This window comes from Pogona vitticeps, chromosome 3 (assembly GCF_051106095.1).
Source record: "Pogona vitticeps strain Pit_001003342236 chromosome 3, PviZW2.1, whole genome shotgun sequence".
Lineage (NCBI taxonomy): Eukaryota > Metazoa > Chordata > Lepidosauria > Squamata > Agamidae > Pogona > Pogona vitticeps.
Window position 1 is genome coordinate 3,878,379 of NC_135785.1, and position 19,463 is coordinate 3,897,841.

General features: G+C 44.1%; 1 protein-coding gene across 6 annotated transcripts in view; it reads right to left on the minus strand.

Annotated features, from left to right (window-relative positions):
- The window catches only part of RUBCN (rubicon autophagy regulator), a 47,949-nt gene that overhangs the window by 21,785 nt on the left and 6,701 nt on the right, over positions 1 to 19,463 (minus strand). For 3 of the 6 annotated variants that reach the window (XM_078389710.1, XM_078389712.1, XM_078389709.1), the window contains exons 2-8: positions 15,927 to 16,080; positions 10,165 to 10,248; positions 8,769 to 8,928; positions 6,197 to 6,303; positions 4,627 to 4,780; positions 2,831 to 3,394; positions 1,398 to 1,442 (exon numbers count right to left, since the gene is read on the minus strand). In XM_078389710.1, the coding sequence (XP_078245836.1) occupies positions 1,398 to 1,442; positions 2,831 to 3,394; positions 4,627 to 4,780; positions 6,197 to 6,303; positions 8,769 to 8,928; positions 10,165 to 10,248; positions 15,927 to 16,080 (1,268 nt within the window). Of the gene's footprint in view, positions 1 to 1,397; positions 1,443 to 2,830; positions 3,395 to 4,626; positions 4,781 to 6,196; positions 6,304 to 8,768; positions 8,929 to 9,653; positions 10,112 to 10,164; positions 10,249 to 15,926; positions 16,081 to 19,463 lie in introns of those variants that run through there. The other 3 variants (XM_078389711.1, XM_078389713.1, XM_078389714.1) reach the window with 3 other exon arrangements.

Genomic DNA, 19,463 nt, shown 5'->3' on the forward strand with positions numbered 1-19,463 from the left:
TGGGAATCAGAAGAAACAACGGCAAAAACAGAGGCTGTGTGTGGAGCACGCTTTCAGGTGGGTGAAAATCATGCATGAGGTTCAAACAGGAGATGGTCCAACACAGTGGTCTAGAGACAGTGTCACAAGTTGTGCCGCCGGGTTGGGTCTGAGAAAGCCAAACAGAACTTCCACTTGAGACGCAGTTGAGCACCACAACCAGGTAAACGGTCTTTCAGCGTCAACTTAGCCAAACTAAGATTTTCCTCACAACCATGGAGAAAGTGGCTTATTCCCAGTAACCTTGGTACAAAGTGAACAAGGATGTATTTAAGGAAATGAAAGGCATGGAAGGAAACCAATGTATGAGATAATATGTATATAGAACATGCAGTGGTACCCTGTTTCCCTGAAAATAAGACCTAACCCGAATATAAGCCCTAGTAGGATTTTTCAGGATGCTCATAGTATAAGCACTTCCCCAAAAATAAGCCCTAGTTAAGTGAAACCCTGCCCTGCACCCTTGTGCAACTCCACCTTGTGCAGCAACCAGAAGAAGATGACTGGACTGTAAAATAAAACATCCCCTGAAAATAAGCCCTAATGCATTTTTGGAGCAAAATTTCCCTGTCTTATTTTCAGGGAAACACAGTAAAATAAATAAATAAAAATAAAAGAATAGAGAAGGTGAGGGCAAGGGAGACTCTGGTGTCAACTCCACTAGCTAAGAAGATCAGGCCCAAATCACAGGTCATATTTTCCCAACACAGAAAACACTGTGTCAAACAAGATAATTTCTAAAAATGTCTTTTCTCAACAGTAGGCAGAATGGGCCTTGCACTGCTCTTTCCCAGCATGGCAAAACTACCACCTAAATTAACAGTTCCAGCACCACAACCAATATTGGGAACGATCTAATGTGGGTCCGTATCTTTTATGGAAACTACTGCCCTACAGACACAGGTTAGAGCATTTCCTTGGAGCCAAAGCTAAGCTGCGGTTGCTTTTTTGTGTTAAGAAGTGTTCTGCAAATGTCTCCTAAATTTGCAAGATATACAACATCTCACCAGTACCTGTCCGGTCCTTTTCCTCTTTTCCAGAAGAATCCTTACACTGAGTAGCGCCACTCTCCAAGGAAAGGAAGTCAGAAGCCAAGGCTTTGTACAAAGTCCAGATAAGAATCTCACTCTTACTGCTGCTAAAGACAGACAAGGAGATCTTCTCTGACCCTGTGCTAACCTTCAAGACAGCAGCCCAACCACAAATACTAGGCCAGTTCAAAATCCTCGACATGCTGTTTCTCAAAGGCTTTTGAGGTTGACACCAGACTGTAAAGAAAGGCAGCGACGGCAATGCAACAACCAATAACAATGTTGGGTTTAGGGTATGTGTGGTTTGCAACATGCTGGGTCCCAAACCTGCTACAGGATCTTCCATTATAATGCTGATGTTTCTGTGCCCTCCTAAAGTTATAGGCAGTCAAGCAGAAAATGGGAGTTTTAAAGGAGAGGAAAGAGAAAGAGGAGAGTTACTTACCAAAGTGGAGTTCTGCATGTGTTCCCCCCCCCCCCTGCAGCTCCCCCAGGGACACCGTCATTGCTCACCCTTGGAAGACCACAGAAAGTTCTCAGCATTGCCCACGCCACTCTCTGTTTAGGCAAACTCCTCAAATTTTTACATGTTTCTTTAAAAGGAGTGCCCATGTGCCATACCAGGCCTTATGAGTTCTTCATCAAGACCTTTGCTACACCCGTGCTCCAGTTATCATGGGCTTTTTCTCCTCTACCACCTGCACTGACTACTGATGGGTTGAGTTTCACTACTGCTTTCTGAAGAGCCTGCAGAAAGCTCTTGCAGGATATCTTAAAGCAACGTGGTGCCCATGACACGTGATCCTATAAGTGCTGCAGTTGGCAGATGCATGACACAAGGGGTGGCCTCCAGTGCAGGAGGAGGTCAAGCTCCTCTTACAGGCATTTGAGTAAAGGGGCTTTAGAGCATGAGACAACAACCTACCACGTACTTTGACCCAACTGCAGACATCCTCTGAAAAGAATCTGTTCAGAACTTTAGCAAATGTCATAAATCCATCCAAGGCACGGGGCTCCAAACGTTTGAGAGTGAGGGCCACATCATATTATTTTTGAGGGCCAAAGGAACTTGCACCCGCCCATACACCTGCCCGCACTGACCTTTGCATGCACGCACGCACCCTGCCCACCCACGCACATATAGGCATGGGCCGAAGGGAATGGGCCAGATAAAATAGCAAGGTGGGCTGGACATAGCCCCTGGGCTGTAGTTTGGAGACCCCTGATCTAAGGGAACGTGATGAACCAGGAGAAAGGAAAGAGGGAGGGAGGGAGGGAGGGAGGAGGGAGGGAGGAAGGAAGGAAGGGTGTAATTTTCCCTTTGGTCGCACCCACCACTGGTTTTAGTCCAGCTCATCGTCCATGACAGATAACCCCACAGAGACTGCAGCCACACTCCTGCTTAAGAGATATGGGCAATCTGTCAGTGTGACATATGTGACGACCCTAACCTAGATTAGCTCCTATACCACACACAATACAGAGCAGGAGTCAAGAAATTAGTTTCATGACAGATGTGTGAATGATCTCAAAGTGTTTACAAGCAGAGCAGAGATAAATCTTTCCATTTCTACTGGGAACCTTCACAATCCTTTATTCTCTCCAAGTGCACATTGCCAGCTGTGGGAAAACAGCTGGTGGCTGAGTGGGAGAAAAGGAACAATGGCGGTCTGTGTACAACTTTCAAAAGGAGCCACTACATTTAAGAGCCGCAGTAGTAACAGGCCAAGGCTTAGTCTATCATCCCCTTTGCCACTTACCGCGAGCCTTCCCAGAGGCCACACTGGTGTCCGAGTGGGAGCGCATGTGGCTCCTTCTGAGCATCCCTTGTCGAGCTGTTGTCTGTCCTTCTGAGAAGCTGGACCTGCGCAAGAAGCTCATTCCTCGATTGCTATTGCTGCTGCTGCTGCTGCTGGCCCTCTGCTCTCCCAAGGAGCAGACAGACTCTCGTTTCTGAGAGCTACTGGATGAGAACAGATTGGAGGTGCTGCTCCCAATGCTGTTGGTGGTGCCTGTGCTGGCTTCGCTTGGGCTGCTGCCAGCCCGACTCTGCCTGCCCAGATTCCCAATGGCCAAGTATTCGGGCCCATCAGTGTCATCCTGGCCTGTCCAGCAGGGCTCACTAGGAGGGTTGGCAGAGACGCTAGCACTCATCTCACCAGCTGAAAGGGAGTCTTTAGGGCAAGAGACAGTGAGTTGTGGAAGAGGAGCCATTAAGCGCTGGGGGGACCTGCCCTCCGGCTGCCACGGAGGTGAGGCACATAGGGTGTGATCCTGAGGCTGGCTGGTACTGCTGCATACCGAAGGGTTTGACAATCTCCTGTCTGGAAAAAGGCAGGGAAGGAAAGAGAAAAAAAAAAAGTAAGACAGAATTCTCAGGAACAAAATTACCTACAGGACTACAATTCGACAACAGAAAATCTGGGACCTCTTCAGAATCCATGGTTTACTGCAAGTATCAAACTAGCAACAACACAATGGTGTGAAACCATTCCCTGCTCCCCATAGTTCTGCCAGGGTTGTCATAGCTGGAGAAGAAGTGGGGAGAAAAAAGCTATTTCTGTGCTGCCACCCCCCCCAACCCTCCAAAAAAAATTGTAATCATTTTTTGCTCCAAATTTACTTTTGTGCCTAGTGAGTGAAATGGCTTCATGTTTGAGGTATCCTCTAGCACCCCAGACCTCCCATACTCCAAAAAAGCTTTTAAAACAATTATATACTTGTTTTGTCACTAGAGGGCAAAACAGGGCTTTTTAAAATTAAAAACATTTTTCAGTGAACCAATTTTTCAGTTAACAAAACTGCCCCGTTGGAACCACCATTACAGAACCGCTACTGGTTTAAAAACAAGCAAATGAGCCCACCCTCATAGGAAGATAGCCCCCAGGTTACTGCCAAATCTTAAAAAATAGCCCTCAGCCCCACTGAGTTCACCCACCACTGAGTTAGAGCAACAGTCTCCTGAACCTAAGCATGGAAATACTTCAACTCTTCACTTGCGCTGGGTGGATATAGAAAGAAAAATATCCATTTGTTTCAAGGCTTGAAGCCTGAGATCATGACATCCATTCCAAAAGATTCCTCTCCATAGCGTCGGGAAACCTGTCAAGGTTTAAGCACCAAATGGCTGCACCTCACTAAAGGTTAACCGAAAGAAGAGTCTTGCTACTGAGCTCATCAAAATAGGTTCATAAGCTTTCCAACAGCTGGAGAGGACCAGAGAATATCCACAAAGGTACTCTTGACCAAAAAACGGCCTTGCAGGATCGGAATGGGAAGGGCTAGCTTGAAATCCTGTTTCCAAGAGTGCTTCGTAGAAAGCACAGAAGAAGGTCACGAAGGCAACTGTGATCTGCTTTTGTTCCTTCCACCCTGAAACAACTGGTATTCAGAGGCAGAGTGCCTCCGAAGTGCGGTCCGACAAAACTGGTTTATGCCCACAAGTGCTGTGAAATGAAACAGAGGCTCTACAAGACAAGACCCCAACCGCAGAAAAGACGTTCTCTTGGGGAAATGTGCCCCTAAGCTCAGGAGCGCGTTCGCCCGTCTCCCTTACCTGGGATGCAGGCAGAGGCCGAATGAAGACCTGAGAAGGAACCGAAATAGCGGTGGGTGGTGCACTCAGCGGGAGGGGTGCATACGGATCCAGGAAGTGCGGTGAGACTCTGGCTCTTGGTCACAGGGACACAAACCTCGCTCTTCCTGGCAAACTGAAAGGTGGACTGAGTTAATGAGCCGACAACACAGAAGGAAACAAAGCCACAGGACCAGAGACAGAAGAGATACCACCAACTATTTACATTCATCTGTCTATTTACACTCATCTGCTTCAACGTATCCAACGAGGAACATCCAACGGCCCACTGTGAAACCCTTTTGGTGCAAGCGAGTCTACAGGATGCCGCCCAGTGTTAGGTTAGCAGAATTTATGTACTTGAGTAGCATGGACATGGGCATGGAATCAAAGATACTGTTTGCCCTCTTGTGCTTGTACACGACACAACATCCTTGAACATGTTCAAGAGTTGCTGAAATAGCACTGTGCTCCTTTAGTGTCATTACCCCACATAAACCAAGGGCATCCGTCAAAGTTTCCAAAAACTCCAAGCAACTCTGCCCCTCCACAGGACAAAAAAGAGAAATGGATGGGAAGTTATTTTTCAGGGCTGGCGGTGAACCATTGTTGCTCTTCTATTTGGGCACCCCCAAGTAGCTTCTGAATGGGACAGGGTTGCACTGCGGGTTAAACTGTAGAAAATCTCTGTGCTGCCAGGTCAAAAGACCAGCCATCATAAGATCGAATCCACACGGCAGAGGGAGCTCCCGTCGCTTGTCCCAGCTCCTGCCAACCTAGCCATTTGAAAGCATATAAAAATGCGAGTAGATAAATAGGGACCACCTCGGTAGGAAGGTCACAGCATTCCGTCTCTAGTCGCGCTGGCCACATGACCATGGAAACGGTCTTCCAACAAACGCTGGTTCTATGGCCTCGAAATGGGGATGAGCACCACGCTCTAGAGTCGGACACGACTGGACTCAATGTCAAGGGGAACCTTTACCTTTTTAACTAGCAGGGAAACTGCAAGGCAAATATGACTGCCACCTCAAGGTTCTAGACCTCAAGGACTCAAAAAGGCAATCTCTTTTACGCGTAAGTCCTCTGGGGAAGAGACTCATCCACAGCTTCCGTGTGCACTCTATTTCATTGTCAGACTGCTATTTCTCAGATCTATGACAACAGATTCTTGTTCTGCCCAGTATGATTATGATCAACAAAGGCTCTCTCATGGAATGAACTGGGAAGCGACTGAGCCAGGAGAGATTGCAAGGCCACTGGGAAAAAAACCCTCCCTGCAAGACCCATCTACATGACAACCATTACAATCTGGCTACAGTTAAAGGATAAGCGTCTTCTCTTGCCAGCCATTCTGCAATTCGGCTGCTACCACTTTTGGCATTTAAGTTCCAGGGTCAAGCAGGCAAAGCGTTTCTTCAAAAGATGTCTGTTTGCTCCTGAATGAGATATTATATGAGAGAAGATAGCACACAGGAGCAAGTGGAGGAAAGGATTGAGAATCGGGAGTGGGGGTGGGGGGAGAGAGAGACAAAGACAGAATTCTTCTCACCATAGATGTGTCTATTTGAGCCAGGAGCCGGGGGTTGTTCTGTTCTACAGCCTCTAAGCACTGCAACATGACTGTGACATGGGCGTCACTGAGCAGAAAAGCTGTATCTGCAAAAGGAGGGGGGGAGGGAGAGAGAAAACTCAAGATTCCCACAGCCTACTCCTTGTTTGATTCTTCATGCATCTTCATGCAGGAAACATTTTGCCTCAATAACAATAGGCTTTACATTAAGGGACTGATAGGAGAAGTGATCAAGAGACTTCTAGATAAAAGAGGAACTTGCTACTATATAGTGAACTTGTTGTTTAGTCGTCAAGTCGTGTCCAATTCTTCGTAACCCCATGGACCAGAGCATGCCAGGCCCTCCTGTCTTCCACTGCCTCCAGGGGTTGGGTCAAATTCACGTTGGTCACTTTGGTGACCCTGTCCATCCATCTCGTCCTCTGTCGTCCCCGTCTCCTCTTGCCCTCAGACTTTCCCAACATCAGGGTCTTTTCCAGGGAGTCTTCTCTTCTCATGAGATGGCCAAAGTATTGGAGCCTTAGCTTCAGGATCTGTCCTTCCAGGGAGCACTCAAGGTTGATTTCCTTCAAATTGGATAGGTTTGTTCTCCTTGCAGTCCAGGGGACCCTCAAGAGCCTCCTCCAGCACCACAATTCAAAAGAATCAATTCTTCGGCAGTCTGCTTTCTTTATGGTCCAGCTCTCACTTCCATACATCGCTAGTGGAAATATCATAGCTTTGACTATTCGGACCTTTGTCGGCAAGGTAATGCCTCTGCTTTTTGCGTGTCGTGCAGCATTCAGGGGTGTACAGGTATATTGTCTCCCTGCTTATTTAACTTATGTGCAGAATACATCACGTGAAAGGCAGGACTGGATGTATCCCAAGCCGGAATTAAGTTTGCCAGAAGAAATATCAGCAACCTCAGACATGCAGATGATAACTCTCTGATGGCAGAAAGTGAGGAGGAATTAAAGAACCACTTAAGGAGGGTGAAAGAGGAAAGCACAAAAAATGGTCTGAAGCTCAACATCAAAAAAACCAAGATCATGGCCACTGGTCCCATCACCTCCTGGCAAATAGAAGGGGAAGATATGGAGGCAGTGACAGAATTTACTTTTTTGGGCTCCATGATCACTGCAGATGGGGACAGCAACCACGAAATCAAAAGATGCCTGCCTCTTGGGAGGAAAGCGATGACAAACCTAGACAGCATCTTAAAAAGCGGAGACATCCCCTTGCCAACAAAGGTCCATATAGTCAAAGCTATAGTTTTTCCAGTAGTGATGTATGGAAGTGAGAGTTTGACCATAAAGAAGGCTGACCACCAAAGAATTGATGCTTTTGAATTGTGGTGCTGGAGGAGGCTCTTGAGAGTCCCCTGGACTGCAAAGAGGACAAACCTATCCATTTTGAAGGAAATCAACACCGAGTGCTCACTGGAAGAACAGATCCTGAAGCTGAGGCTCCAATACTTTGGCCATCTCAGGAGAAGAGAAGACTCCTTGGAAAAGACCCTGATGATGGAAAAGTGTGAAGTCAAGAGAAGGGGATGACGGAGGACAAGATAGTTGGACAGTGTCCTCGAAGCTACCAACATGAATCTGACCCAACTCCGGGAGGCAGTGGAAGACAGGAGGGCCTGGCATGCTCTGGTCCATGGCTTCACAAAGAGTCAGACACGACTTAACGACTAAACAATAACAAAGTTTTTTATTTGCTTAATACTCTATTTGCTTCAACTATTCTGTATTTTTAAAACAGAGAATCAGCTTTTAAAGAATTTCACTAAACTTTCAACACACACAAATGCAAACACAAATCCGTTCTGGATTTATTTTTATTCATTTTAGAAATATATATCCCATACCTTCAACATCTCAACTCTTAAAGGTACTTAACTAATAAATAATATAAGTAAAAGTGACACTGGCACAATGCGAAACCAGATATGAAACAAAAGACTGAAGGGAGAAGTCTAGAAGGCTGACTCAAGTGTCATATTTAGTAAAGGCACCTCAGCCGATGGGAGTTGTTAGTTAACAACATGCTGGAGGAACACAGCTGCCAATGACTGACACAGGCAAAAACGGCGGTTGGCGGTTATGCACCCAGGTAGGCAATCAGACCAGACCCTTAGAGACGATAGCTCCATGCCAGGAATTTTTTTTTAAAATTCCGATCACAAAGAATTCATGGGAAAATCTCAGGACAACAAGTATGGATTCTTGAAGGAAGCAGGAAGAAGAGAAAGAAAAATTAGTTCACAGAGGGATACCAAAAACGGCATCAGAAATGGCTGTGGCAATGTGCGGTCTTCCAGATGAGGTTCAAGAAGCATCTGCTATGTGACCAGCAAGGGTGTTAATATCAGCTGGCCTGGAAGAGGTTAAATGAAGTCCTTGGGAGAGGGAGAAGCAGAGGGAGGCAAGCTGGGGCTCCCTGCAAATCATCTTTTGCCTGCAGTTTGCTGGCCCTGCAGACCTGCAGGAGAGAAGATCACGCAATCCATTCTGATCCAGAAGGAGAAGAAACAAGCAAAGCACCTTCAGTGCTGATTTCAACTCACCTGCATAGAATTTCCTGATGTACTGTTTGTTCTCAAGCAGAGGCTTCAGCTGCACTGACAGGCAATGGAACTGCAGACTGTGCTGGAGCCAGCGCTCTGCAATGGCTCGGTCACTGAGGCTGTCGGTGTTTGGCCGCCCGTTCTCATGCAGACTGATGAACTGGAAGACAGATGGCACTTTCAACAAAAAGCAGGACACAGACAGGCACTAAGGGACAGCAGAGGGATGATACCAGCAATATGTCGGTAATTGCTCCTGTCAGCTGGTCCTGATTTGCCAACCTTCCAGACAGCAATACTGCAGCTGCTACTTGAGGCAGCGCCTGACAGATAGAGAGGCAGTATTGGTGTCCGTTACTGTATGGCTAAGTCAATAGCTTTCAGTTTCAGTTCCTCATGTGTAAGACGGGGTGGGGAGGAATGGTCCCACAGGGTTGCTCTGAAAGAGATATTACAGTCTCTATGGAGAGGGGAGACACCACAGCTTCTAGGCAGACAAGCTTCTAAGCAGGCATCACACCACTAAGGCTGACCTGCGTCTGGCCGAAGGAGGTGGTGACGGTGCGTGCTTTTCAAACTAAACCTAAACTAAACTAAATCAGAATCATCCCAGTGTCCCCATCAAGTAGCCGATTCCTTGATCTCATGTTGATCTCAAGCTGCAAAAGATCCCAAGAGGTGCTGGTTGGCTTTAGCACTACGCTACAACCTGATTACAATTTTAGGGTAAAAATAGAGAGAAATCAGCCAGAACATGTTTTAACCAAGGGACAAGACGCTTCTCCCTGCCTACATATACACCAATGAATCCTTCTGGATCAGGATTGCCCCAGGGGTCTGAGAGATACAAGGACTCGGCCACGACAAAAGACCGTCAGCACTTACTTTTGCTTTCACCTCTGCCCAGCTTTGTGCTTTCTCCGGACTCTTCAACAGGAGCCTGGTCTAACATCCGCTACAAAACAGGGAGCTGTCTCCCTTCTTCAAGGGTCCAGATGCCCTATGATTAGGGAAATCCCTGAAACCACAGCTCATGCCCTGAACTTCCCTTTCTGGTTTCTCAAGCTTCATGTCTGTGGTGGCTTGTTTTCCACCACCGACCTGCAATTGCTGCGACAGGCTGCCAACTAAGAATTTGCCCTCCGTTCCCTCTCACAGCCCTTCAGCCTCTCTTGTCCTATGAGCCACGTACCCACTGCCTCTTGTCTCACACTGTCTCTCTGTACTTTGCTTTCCAGGCCTTTTGGAAAGGTTCAAACTACACCACAGAGGCAAATGACCTCCACTCACCTTGTTGATCATGAGAACCTTGCTTCTCAATTGTTTCATCATCACTCTCTCTTGCCGCCCACAGCAAGCACAGGAATCCCTCCCCTGCTTCCAAACATAAACTCACCTTCTCAAGGTGATGGGCAGCGTTCGGGCTCAGGCAGCGGCTGTCCTTCACAAACTGCCAGTAATCCTTCTGCCTGCAGCACACCTGCCAAGGAAACAGATTTTTAGATTTCCCTGGCAGGACCAGCTCGCTAAAGTACTCAAACCAGACTGGAGAGGTAATGTGATCTTCTGTGCATTGCACATACAAAAAAGGAACATACCATCAACCAAAAAAAAATCATTAGAAGCAGGTCGAGAAAGAGGAAGGAAACTCATTCCTTCGTATATGCTAAATCTGAACTACATGACAAACGATAGCAGGTGAAATCTTTGCAGTGCTACTTCTGTAATCATCTGTTATAGTGGATGCACACAAAAAAGGTCACCCAAGTTGCTTCCGTCCATTCCCCAGCAGAAAGTCAGAAATGCAGTCGAGAATTCACAGGCAAGCCAGCAAAAGCCTTCCTGGGTGTGAAATAAGGTTACACAGATCATTATAACAATAATTATGTGCCATCCAGTCCTGACTTATGGTGACCCTTTCCAGGGTTTTCCAGGTAGAGAAAACACTGAAGTATAGAAGAACGAACCACAACTATTTTTTCATGCATTTTACAAGAAACAGCATGAAGCTTTTTCCTGGCACATGTGAGGGGGTAGATGACACGTACATGAAACAACAGCAACTGAACCATGGATTCGAGTGCCTGCTAAGAAGACATGCAAATTTAACCCTAAAATTTGAAGTTCCAAGGAAACAGACCGTACAAAAAACTCTTCACACCTGCAGGTAGTCTATAACTAGGCATCTAGTTGTAGATCATCAAACATATTTATATAACTCAAAGTTATTTAACTGGTTGCTGCTGCTATTGTTTCAAAATTCTAATACTGAAGCCAAGACTCTAAGTAATGTTTCTGCCATAACAGCTGCTGGTCTGATCTGTAGTGACAATTAATTTGTTAATTAGGTAAAGGTAAAGGTTTAAAGCATTTGTCTGAAGACAGTTTCCGCGGTCACGTGGCCAGCGCGACTAGACACAGAATGCCATTACCTTCCCACCGTGGTGGTACCTATTTATCTACTCACATTTTTACATGCTTTCGAACGGCTAGGTTGGCAGGAGAATTTGTTAATTAATTAATACTAAATCTTTGCAGCATCTCATTCACAGAATTATAGCACAAGCTTTCCCAGACAACAGCATATATTTGATTTATTTAGGTAATTTATGTCCTGTACTTCTTATTAAAATACACCTAATACCAAACATACCTTAAAAATAATTAACTGAGAAGGTGATATATACACACAAATAGAGTAAATTATTTATATTTGACAGGGCCACCTAGCTACTATGCACTTTGATAGTTAGTGTCTGAAATGAGAACAACTGGCTACAGCATCCGGAATAAAAATGTATGTACCAAAGATAGAATGTATATTTATAGCAAGAACAAGAGAACTTTAAATAGCCTGGCTTTAAATTATTTAGAGCATTTCTAAACTCCTGCTTGGCTTTTATGGACATATGTAGATCTACCTACACCAAATTACATCTATAGCCCTGCATTACAGACCTGCAAGGCCCTCCCTAAAATATTTTGCTATTTTTTTTAAAAAACCCTTCTCCTATGTTTTTCCCTCCTAAAAATGAATCAAGCAGCTTACAAAATGTAACAACGGACATAAAAATAACACTCAGTCATCAGAACACACATGTACATAAAGAGCCAAAACTGCACATCACAAGTAAGAAACAGCAGAATCCTATTTGAAGTGACTATCTTAAATGGCTGAAAAAACTCAGGTAAAGGGAAAACAGACCTAACTTCCCAAGGCAGTGAACTCTACATATGAAACACAGCAATCAGCATGTTGGCCTCTGAAAGTAACATTCCATATAAGGTGATAAAGGAAAGATGGATATAGTTAAGGCTTTAAAGGTGATAGCAGCTCAACCGATGCATATCTGGCCACAGACTACTGTACTCCTAAACATCTAGTAACAAGGGCAGGATCAGAAATATTTCTAAACTAGAAGTCTGACTGTTTAAGAGAAGTGCTGATATTCTAACCTTGAAAAAGCAGGAGTCCTAGCTAACAGCACTTCTATCTTGCCTGGATTTAATTTCAGTTTATTTAACTTTTTACTGCCTATCGTTGACTTGATGCACCAGCTCAGATAGTGTGACAGGGCTGACGGAACAGGATTTCAAGGAGGTGGAGGCACCAACACGCCAGGAGCATGGGGAGTCGCCACAGGAGCAGGACTCTGCATCCCGTAAGTGTTGTAGGGGGATCAGGGCCAGGTGCATGGCAAGTCCTCCCCGACCGGGATCAGACTCAAAGCATGCTGCCTCAGGATTGGGAGCAGATGGGAAGTAAAGTGGATCAGGATGGGGTTTGGCTGAGGACTATCACTGAACTCGAGCCCAGTCAATTGGGAGTGCCCCAATGCAGAAGAGCCTTGGGAAGCATGGTTCCCTGGGTGATGGGAGTCCCCCACTTGTGCAGTTTGAACCTTGGGCTAAGCCCTCCTAGTCCCCAGGACTGGAGGCCTCTCTGAGCCCCCGACCTGCCTCTCCCTGGTCACCAGCTCTGTGCCACCTGCCTCTCTTTAATCCAGCAGGGTCTGCTCTGAAAAGGACATCTCTCCAAACTTCTGGGCTGCCTCTACTCCTTCAAAGCTGCTTTGGCCACTTGTAACACTCTGGTTCCCTGTCCTTCAGCCTGCTGCTTGCTTTGGCAGTGTCTCCTGGTTGCTGAGCAACTAACTTGGCCACCAGCATGTCACCCATGACCCATGCTGTTTCCAGACACAGCTACAGCCAGACGCTGGGCTTCCTCCCCTGGTTTGGTGGCTGAAGAGCAACCGTAGTAGGCGCCACTCCTCTCTGCTATATGAGGCAATGGAACAGCAGCATTTCTCTTTCCCTGCTCTGTACCCTGGGGGAATGGCAGCTGCCCAGGTGATAATCAGGACTTGGAAAATTTTAGAATGTCTTACCAGTCAGTCAAAAATTTCACCAGTCAGCATGACTGGACTATAGCTTTGCAATTTATGTTAACAAATTTAAACTAGGCACTTGTTCACTTTTATTTCTACATAGGAATGTATACAAACCTAAAATAAATTGTATTACATACACAGTATTCACCTATGTCTTCTTGGTAGAAAATGCACTGCTGTCAGAAGTGTTGCATTTGTGTCCTTGGACATCCCTGCTAGTTTTAGCACTGAAGTGCCATTTATCAATGGCTTTAGTAGGGCTAAACTGTAGTACAGTGGGGTCTCGACTTACGAACTTAATCCGTATTGGAAGGCAGTTCTCAGGTCGAAAAGTTCTTAAGTCGAATCTGCATTTCTCATAGGAATGCATTGAAAACCATTTAATCCGTATCTGCTCTTTTTGTCCATAGAAACTAATGGGAAGCTGCTATTCCACCTTCTGCCACTAGAGGGGGATATTTTTTTCTTTTTTCCTTTTAACCTAAGATGACTTAGCTTTTAAAAAAAGGGAAAAAAAGAGTTCGTAACTCGAATCTAAGTTCGTAAGTCGAATCCATATATCCCTTTGAGAGCAGTTCGTAAGTCGAAACGTTCGTATGTCGAGCCGTTCGTAAGTCGAGACCCCAATGTAGTGGAAAAAGCAAAAGCGTCCGGCCTCTTAAGGAGCCACTGTTCCCTGCCAGGACGTGTCCTCATTTGGTTGAAATTGGGAGCAGGGAATCACCATATTCTCCAGCATGGGACTACTCTACATTCTCCTGCAGAGCTGTATCTCCATGTGCTGCTCGAACTCTCTTCTCGCGAGAAGAGGGCGCAGATTTTCCTTTTGCAATGGGAGGGGTGAGGGGAGGACTGCAGGATTAGAGAGAGAGAGAGGCGGAGGGAGGGAGCTGTGACTTGTTGAGCAGCATTTTTCACTCATCACAGACAAGTGGACGAATGCATTTTTCAAGCCCTGGTGATAACGCAGGAGGGATCCAAAATAGTTCAGAAATTCAGAACCAATCTTCATTTCATTATTAGCTACATTTATATGTCGCTTTTCCTCCAACCAGTTCATAGCTTGCCTCTTGCCTTCTTTATCCTTGTAAGAGAAGGTCAAGCTGAGAGTAACCAATTCAAAGTCACCCACACAAGCTTTGCAATTCAGCAGGGTGGATTTCTCAACCCTCCATCCAAATCACTAACAGCTAAACCCCACCTTGTCGGAATCAACACGTCTACTTACTTTCATCTAATCTCTCACAAATGTTTAGTAACAATTAGAGAGCTTGGAATGTGAGTCCTAGTTACTTATGGGAAGCTAAGGAATTATTAAATGAGAAGGCAGCCCTTACACTAGGAAGTATGTGCCAATATATCAGCATGTACTGATTAGCGTACTCTGATCCATTAGTAAGGCTCTTAATAGCGCTGTCCATAGCCACACCTTTTGAACAATGAAGACCTTGACCATCTTTAATAACAAGAATGCCGAAAACCTATTACTTTTTATATTAGCTATATGTTATAAAATATATGCTGATGTTGACACTTTACTACTGATGTTGATATTTTACTAGAAATCTATCGTAAAGGTGTAAATGGACCCCAATAATTTTCTCTTAAAAATTCTCATTAGCAGAAAAGTGGAACTGAGCCCATAGTTACTGGCTGGTATATTCCTTAGCTATAGCTTCTCTGTCAGAAGCATTTTAAATAGGGAGCTAAAACTGATTATATTACCAAAGTAGATTCATATCATGAGAAAGACATATGCCTGAGACAGCCACTGCCAGGCATAGTATAGAATACTGAGCTAGATGGGTGGGGGACTGTGCATATGGATTACAGTATAGCGTTTTCACTACTGTAGCAAGCCATCTGATTAGATCTTTTGAGGAGGAGGGAGAAAGCCCTCAAAACAGATATAACAATTCTGATCTCAAATGGGCAATATTTCAACCACAAGACAAGCAAACAAGTTAACGATTTATTCTTGCTGTTGCCAATAGACAGAAAAAAAAAACTGGAAGATACAGGTGTGAGCAAATTTGTGCTGTTCAAAATCTGACAGAAGTAGGACGAGAGAACATGTTCTGAAATAGCACCATGATAGCCACCCAGAGTGGTCGGCAGACCAGATGGGCGGGGTATAAATCAAATCAATCAATCAATCAATCAATCAATCAATCGATAGACAGACAGACAGACAGACAGACAGACAGACAGACAGACAGACAGACAGACAGATAGATAGATAGATAGATAGATAGATAGATAGATAGATAGATAGATAGATAGATAGATAGATAGATAGATAGATAGATAGATAGATAGATAGATAGATAGATGAAGGTGTATACTAAAAGACACAAAGAAGCCCACTAAATCATAAATGGTAAGAAAGAACATTCTGGGCTCCTCCAGTGAAACTGATTGGCAACTGGTTCAAAATTAATCAATGTACTTTCACACACCGGTAAAATCAGCTGAAAATTCACTGTTAAAGATGATGAGCTGTGGTATGAACTGATTCCTTTGTTCATTTTCATTGCAGTTCCCATTGAAGTTGTGGTCAAAACTCAGTTACTAAACTTTGTCTCTACTTTCTTTCAAGGCATAGTATACAGGGTAAATGGGAGTGCACTGAAGTAGATACTCTCAGTGTTTCTTTCCCCTGTGTAATACTATGAAAGGCCCAGGAAAAGAGCCATCAGGACATGATTGCCTGCTGGAACAGCAGCATGGGCCTGAATTCCGAACAGCAGCATCTGGAGTTGCCTACCTTGTCTGAGATGAGCCCATGATATAGGATGCTATGCATGTCCCTGCAGAGTCGCTCCAAGCCACCATACTTAGACCAGACATTGGTATTGTTGATTGACACCAAGCCTTCCACAGTGGTCTTCAGATTCCCCAGCAGCTTCCAGTGCTCCTTCCTGAAAAGGGCAAGAAATCCCAAAACAAACCACCATGAGTTCTTTAGTGAAGAGAAAGATGCTTGCTATGCCCAGGGACTAAGAGTGCTGTAATCCTTGGCTGTTTCATTCTCATGGAAAATCAGCAATGCAAGCAAAATATGAGCTCATTCACTTCCTTCTAGCACAAAGTCTATGCTACATAATACTGTATTATAATAGTATAATATTATTATAGGCTATGCTACTGAGGTCTTAAGAGGTTCCTTTGCAGAAATTTCCACACTAACCCTCTAAGTGACATTCAGTAATAAATTAAATAATTCAGTGTAGTAAAAAGGAACTGATCACTGTCTGAAAAGGCAGAGACACAAACAAATATTTGTACACACGTAGGTATGTCTGTCCTTAGGTATGCACATTTGTCTGCAGCTCTCTATCTCTCACGCAGAAAAACACAGGGATGCAGGATCGCTGAGCGAAAAAGACAACCGACTGATGGATGGCACAAAACATTACTGAGACATGACATGTTCTGTCAGAAGAGAGAGCAATGCCCATAGGGTTAAGAGGGTTAAGAAGGAGTGGCAACAGGTTCAACAAGGATAGATCCTATCAACAACTATGACAGCTAAAGGGTTCAGAGCTGTCTACTGTGAGTATCAGCCATCTGAAGGCAAACTGCAAAGGAAGGTCAATGCCTTTAAGATCTGCTTGCCCCAACGTCGTAATATATTTTAAATATAATATATGGAACATATTTTATTTTATTTTATTTTATTTTATTTTATTTTATTTTATTTATTTATTTATTTATTTATTTATTTATTTATTTATTTATTTATTTATTTATTTATTGTATTTATATCCCGCCTATCTGGATATAACTAGAAACATATCTGAGAATTACACTTGCATAATGGAAACCAGATAAGCAGCAAGCAGCAAACTGCCATTCAACTGTATGGTGCTGTACACCTTCCCGGGCATGCACCCGACTGTGCCATCAGGAATGCTCACCAATGAGCAGCAATCTGCCACTGCAACATACGGGATCACCCTGTACTTATTGGAAAACTCTCAAGACTGCAATCTCCTCGAGCAGATATGCATATCAGGCACTCATTTACTTTTTCGTCGGCTATGGTGATCTGCTCCATCCTTGCAAGCAGTGCCCCTCTCAATTTTGCATAGGACAGATGTTTAAAAAGCAGGTTAAGACATTTAAGGGCATTCCCCCTTAAGTCTCTCTCCAAATGTGCTTCCTGGAGTCCGCCATCATTTATTTTGATGTGGGTATTTATATTATTTGTTTTGGTGGGTGGCTGCAGTAATTGCTTATTTTATGTTTGTAAACTATTTAGATTAGTCAGGAAGTTGAGTCACAGCCACTGGAGTTCTTTCTTGTTGAAATGTTTCACTACTCATCCAAGGAGCTTCATCAGTCTTGGGTGAGTAATGAAACGTTTCAATCTAACAAGAAAGAAGTCCACTGGCCATGACTCAACTTCCAGATAAACACATCTGGATGACTGAGAATCTTCACAGATGCGTTTAAATTAGTATCCCACACTAAGTCAAGGGTATATAAGTCTATAAAATAAACGGGCACAAATTTGATACTGTATTATAAATGGCAACACAGAGAAGGTAGCACATAAAACCACTTCCAAAGAACTTCCTGCAACAGTTTCAAAGTCAAATAAATATGCTTGTCTGGTATACTGCTCTGCCAAGGAGTTTATGAAACACTTCTAAAGTTTACTATCTGTGCTAGTAATAATGTTGTCATGTTCAAAGTTCATTATTTGTGTCTGTATTTTGCTTTACTTAGAACCTATACCCACAACGCTGTATACTGTATATAGTATATACATTTCTGGCTAAATATGGAAATTTGTATTTTGTATGAAATCCACTGTAATCCACTAAAACTCACATTGAAATAAATACTGGTCCTGAGGGTGGCACAGTACTTTTGGAACTACTTTTGCTTTGTGTTATCCAAACAGTTAACTAGCCTTCAATGAGCATGGTAAATTCTTCTAAAACCTCTTTGGAAATGACGAAAGAAAGAAAAAAAAACCCAACAACCACAATTCTTGAGAGGGAGTTCTATGAGGTCTATAAGTGAGAGCATTTAAGTCACTGAGGAGGAGCAGGGCAGTTCCAGACGTGCGAGGTAGCAACAAGGAACGTATCGAAGTGCATAAGAGAGCAGAAGACTGAAGTTAGGAAACTGAGGGTGCACGAGTTCATGATCAGCAACTCTGTAAGCTAGAAAACAACACAGACAAAGGCTGGCAATGTATTAGGCCTATATTTAGAAGCCTCCTCCTGTTTCCTTCTGCCTCGAGAGAACGTGCTTTGTGTATTAAGAACAACACTGGACACTCTCACGGACCACTAAAACACAGAAGGCTGCTTTTGTTCAGTGAATTTATATGCGCTCAGAATAGCTAAAGTCTCAGCGAAAGCCCAGCCACAAGGGGAATGCCCTCTTCTCCCATAAGAGCATTTTGAAAAGCTTATAAAACATTTTATAACAAGGTGACCGGGGGGGGGGGGACTGAGCACGTACGTACGTACTGTATTATGAGGGTGCTTTCTCCTTATGATTACAGCATCACTAAGCAACCTTTAGTTCACCGGAGTGGTCATTTGCCAGTTTCTTAGGAAAGTAGGAACTGCTTTTGAGAAAGCATTTTCACTAGAAATGCAGCACTGCTAGAGCTTTCTGAGCAGACACCCTTCCTTCTCCTCTGCACTCCCTGGGTTACCACAACAGAGAGAAGCAAATGAAACCCTTTATTTCTTGTACTGCCTTTGTCTCTCCTAGTTAAACCACTTCTCTCCCCCAAATGATTACAGAGCAAGTTAAAACATGCAGCGTATTATATGAGTACATGGAGGTGCGGACAATCCCAACTATATCAATGATGTCATGCTTTTATTAGCATTAAGTGCACATCACGGAAAAGTGCAGCTACAAGAGTCATTTATTCCTCTCATTAAAGCTGGCATCACTCACTGGGTGTTGAAATGCATCTTGGACCTGAGTATTGTGTACGTCTATAGTACGTACAGGAATTGTCCTATAATTCTGTAGACTGTCTTAAATATGAATGTTCGTACTACTGTATACAATTCCGGGCATCTTAGCTGAGTAAAATCTTGTCTGGAGAAGCATATTGCTTATTTCAAAAGAGAAAACATTTCAGAATATTCTTGAAAGTTCCCCAGAGTTTTCAGCTTTCCCTCTGAAAATACCAATATCTGTCCCTCAGAATAAAGTAACTTTCCCCAGGTTCTTTTAAAGTTTACATCTCTATCTTGCATAAAGTATATTGAGTGACCTTGAAAAAGTTACTATCTCTTGGGCTAATCTTGTCAACTAGGCTTCC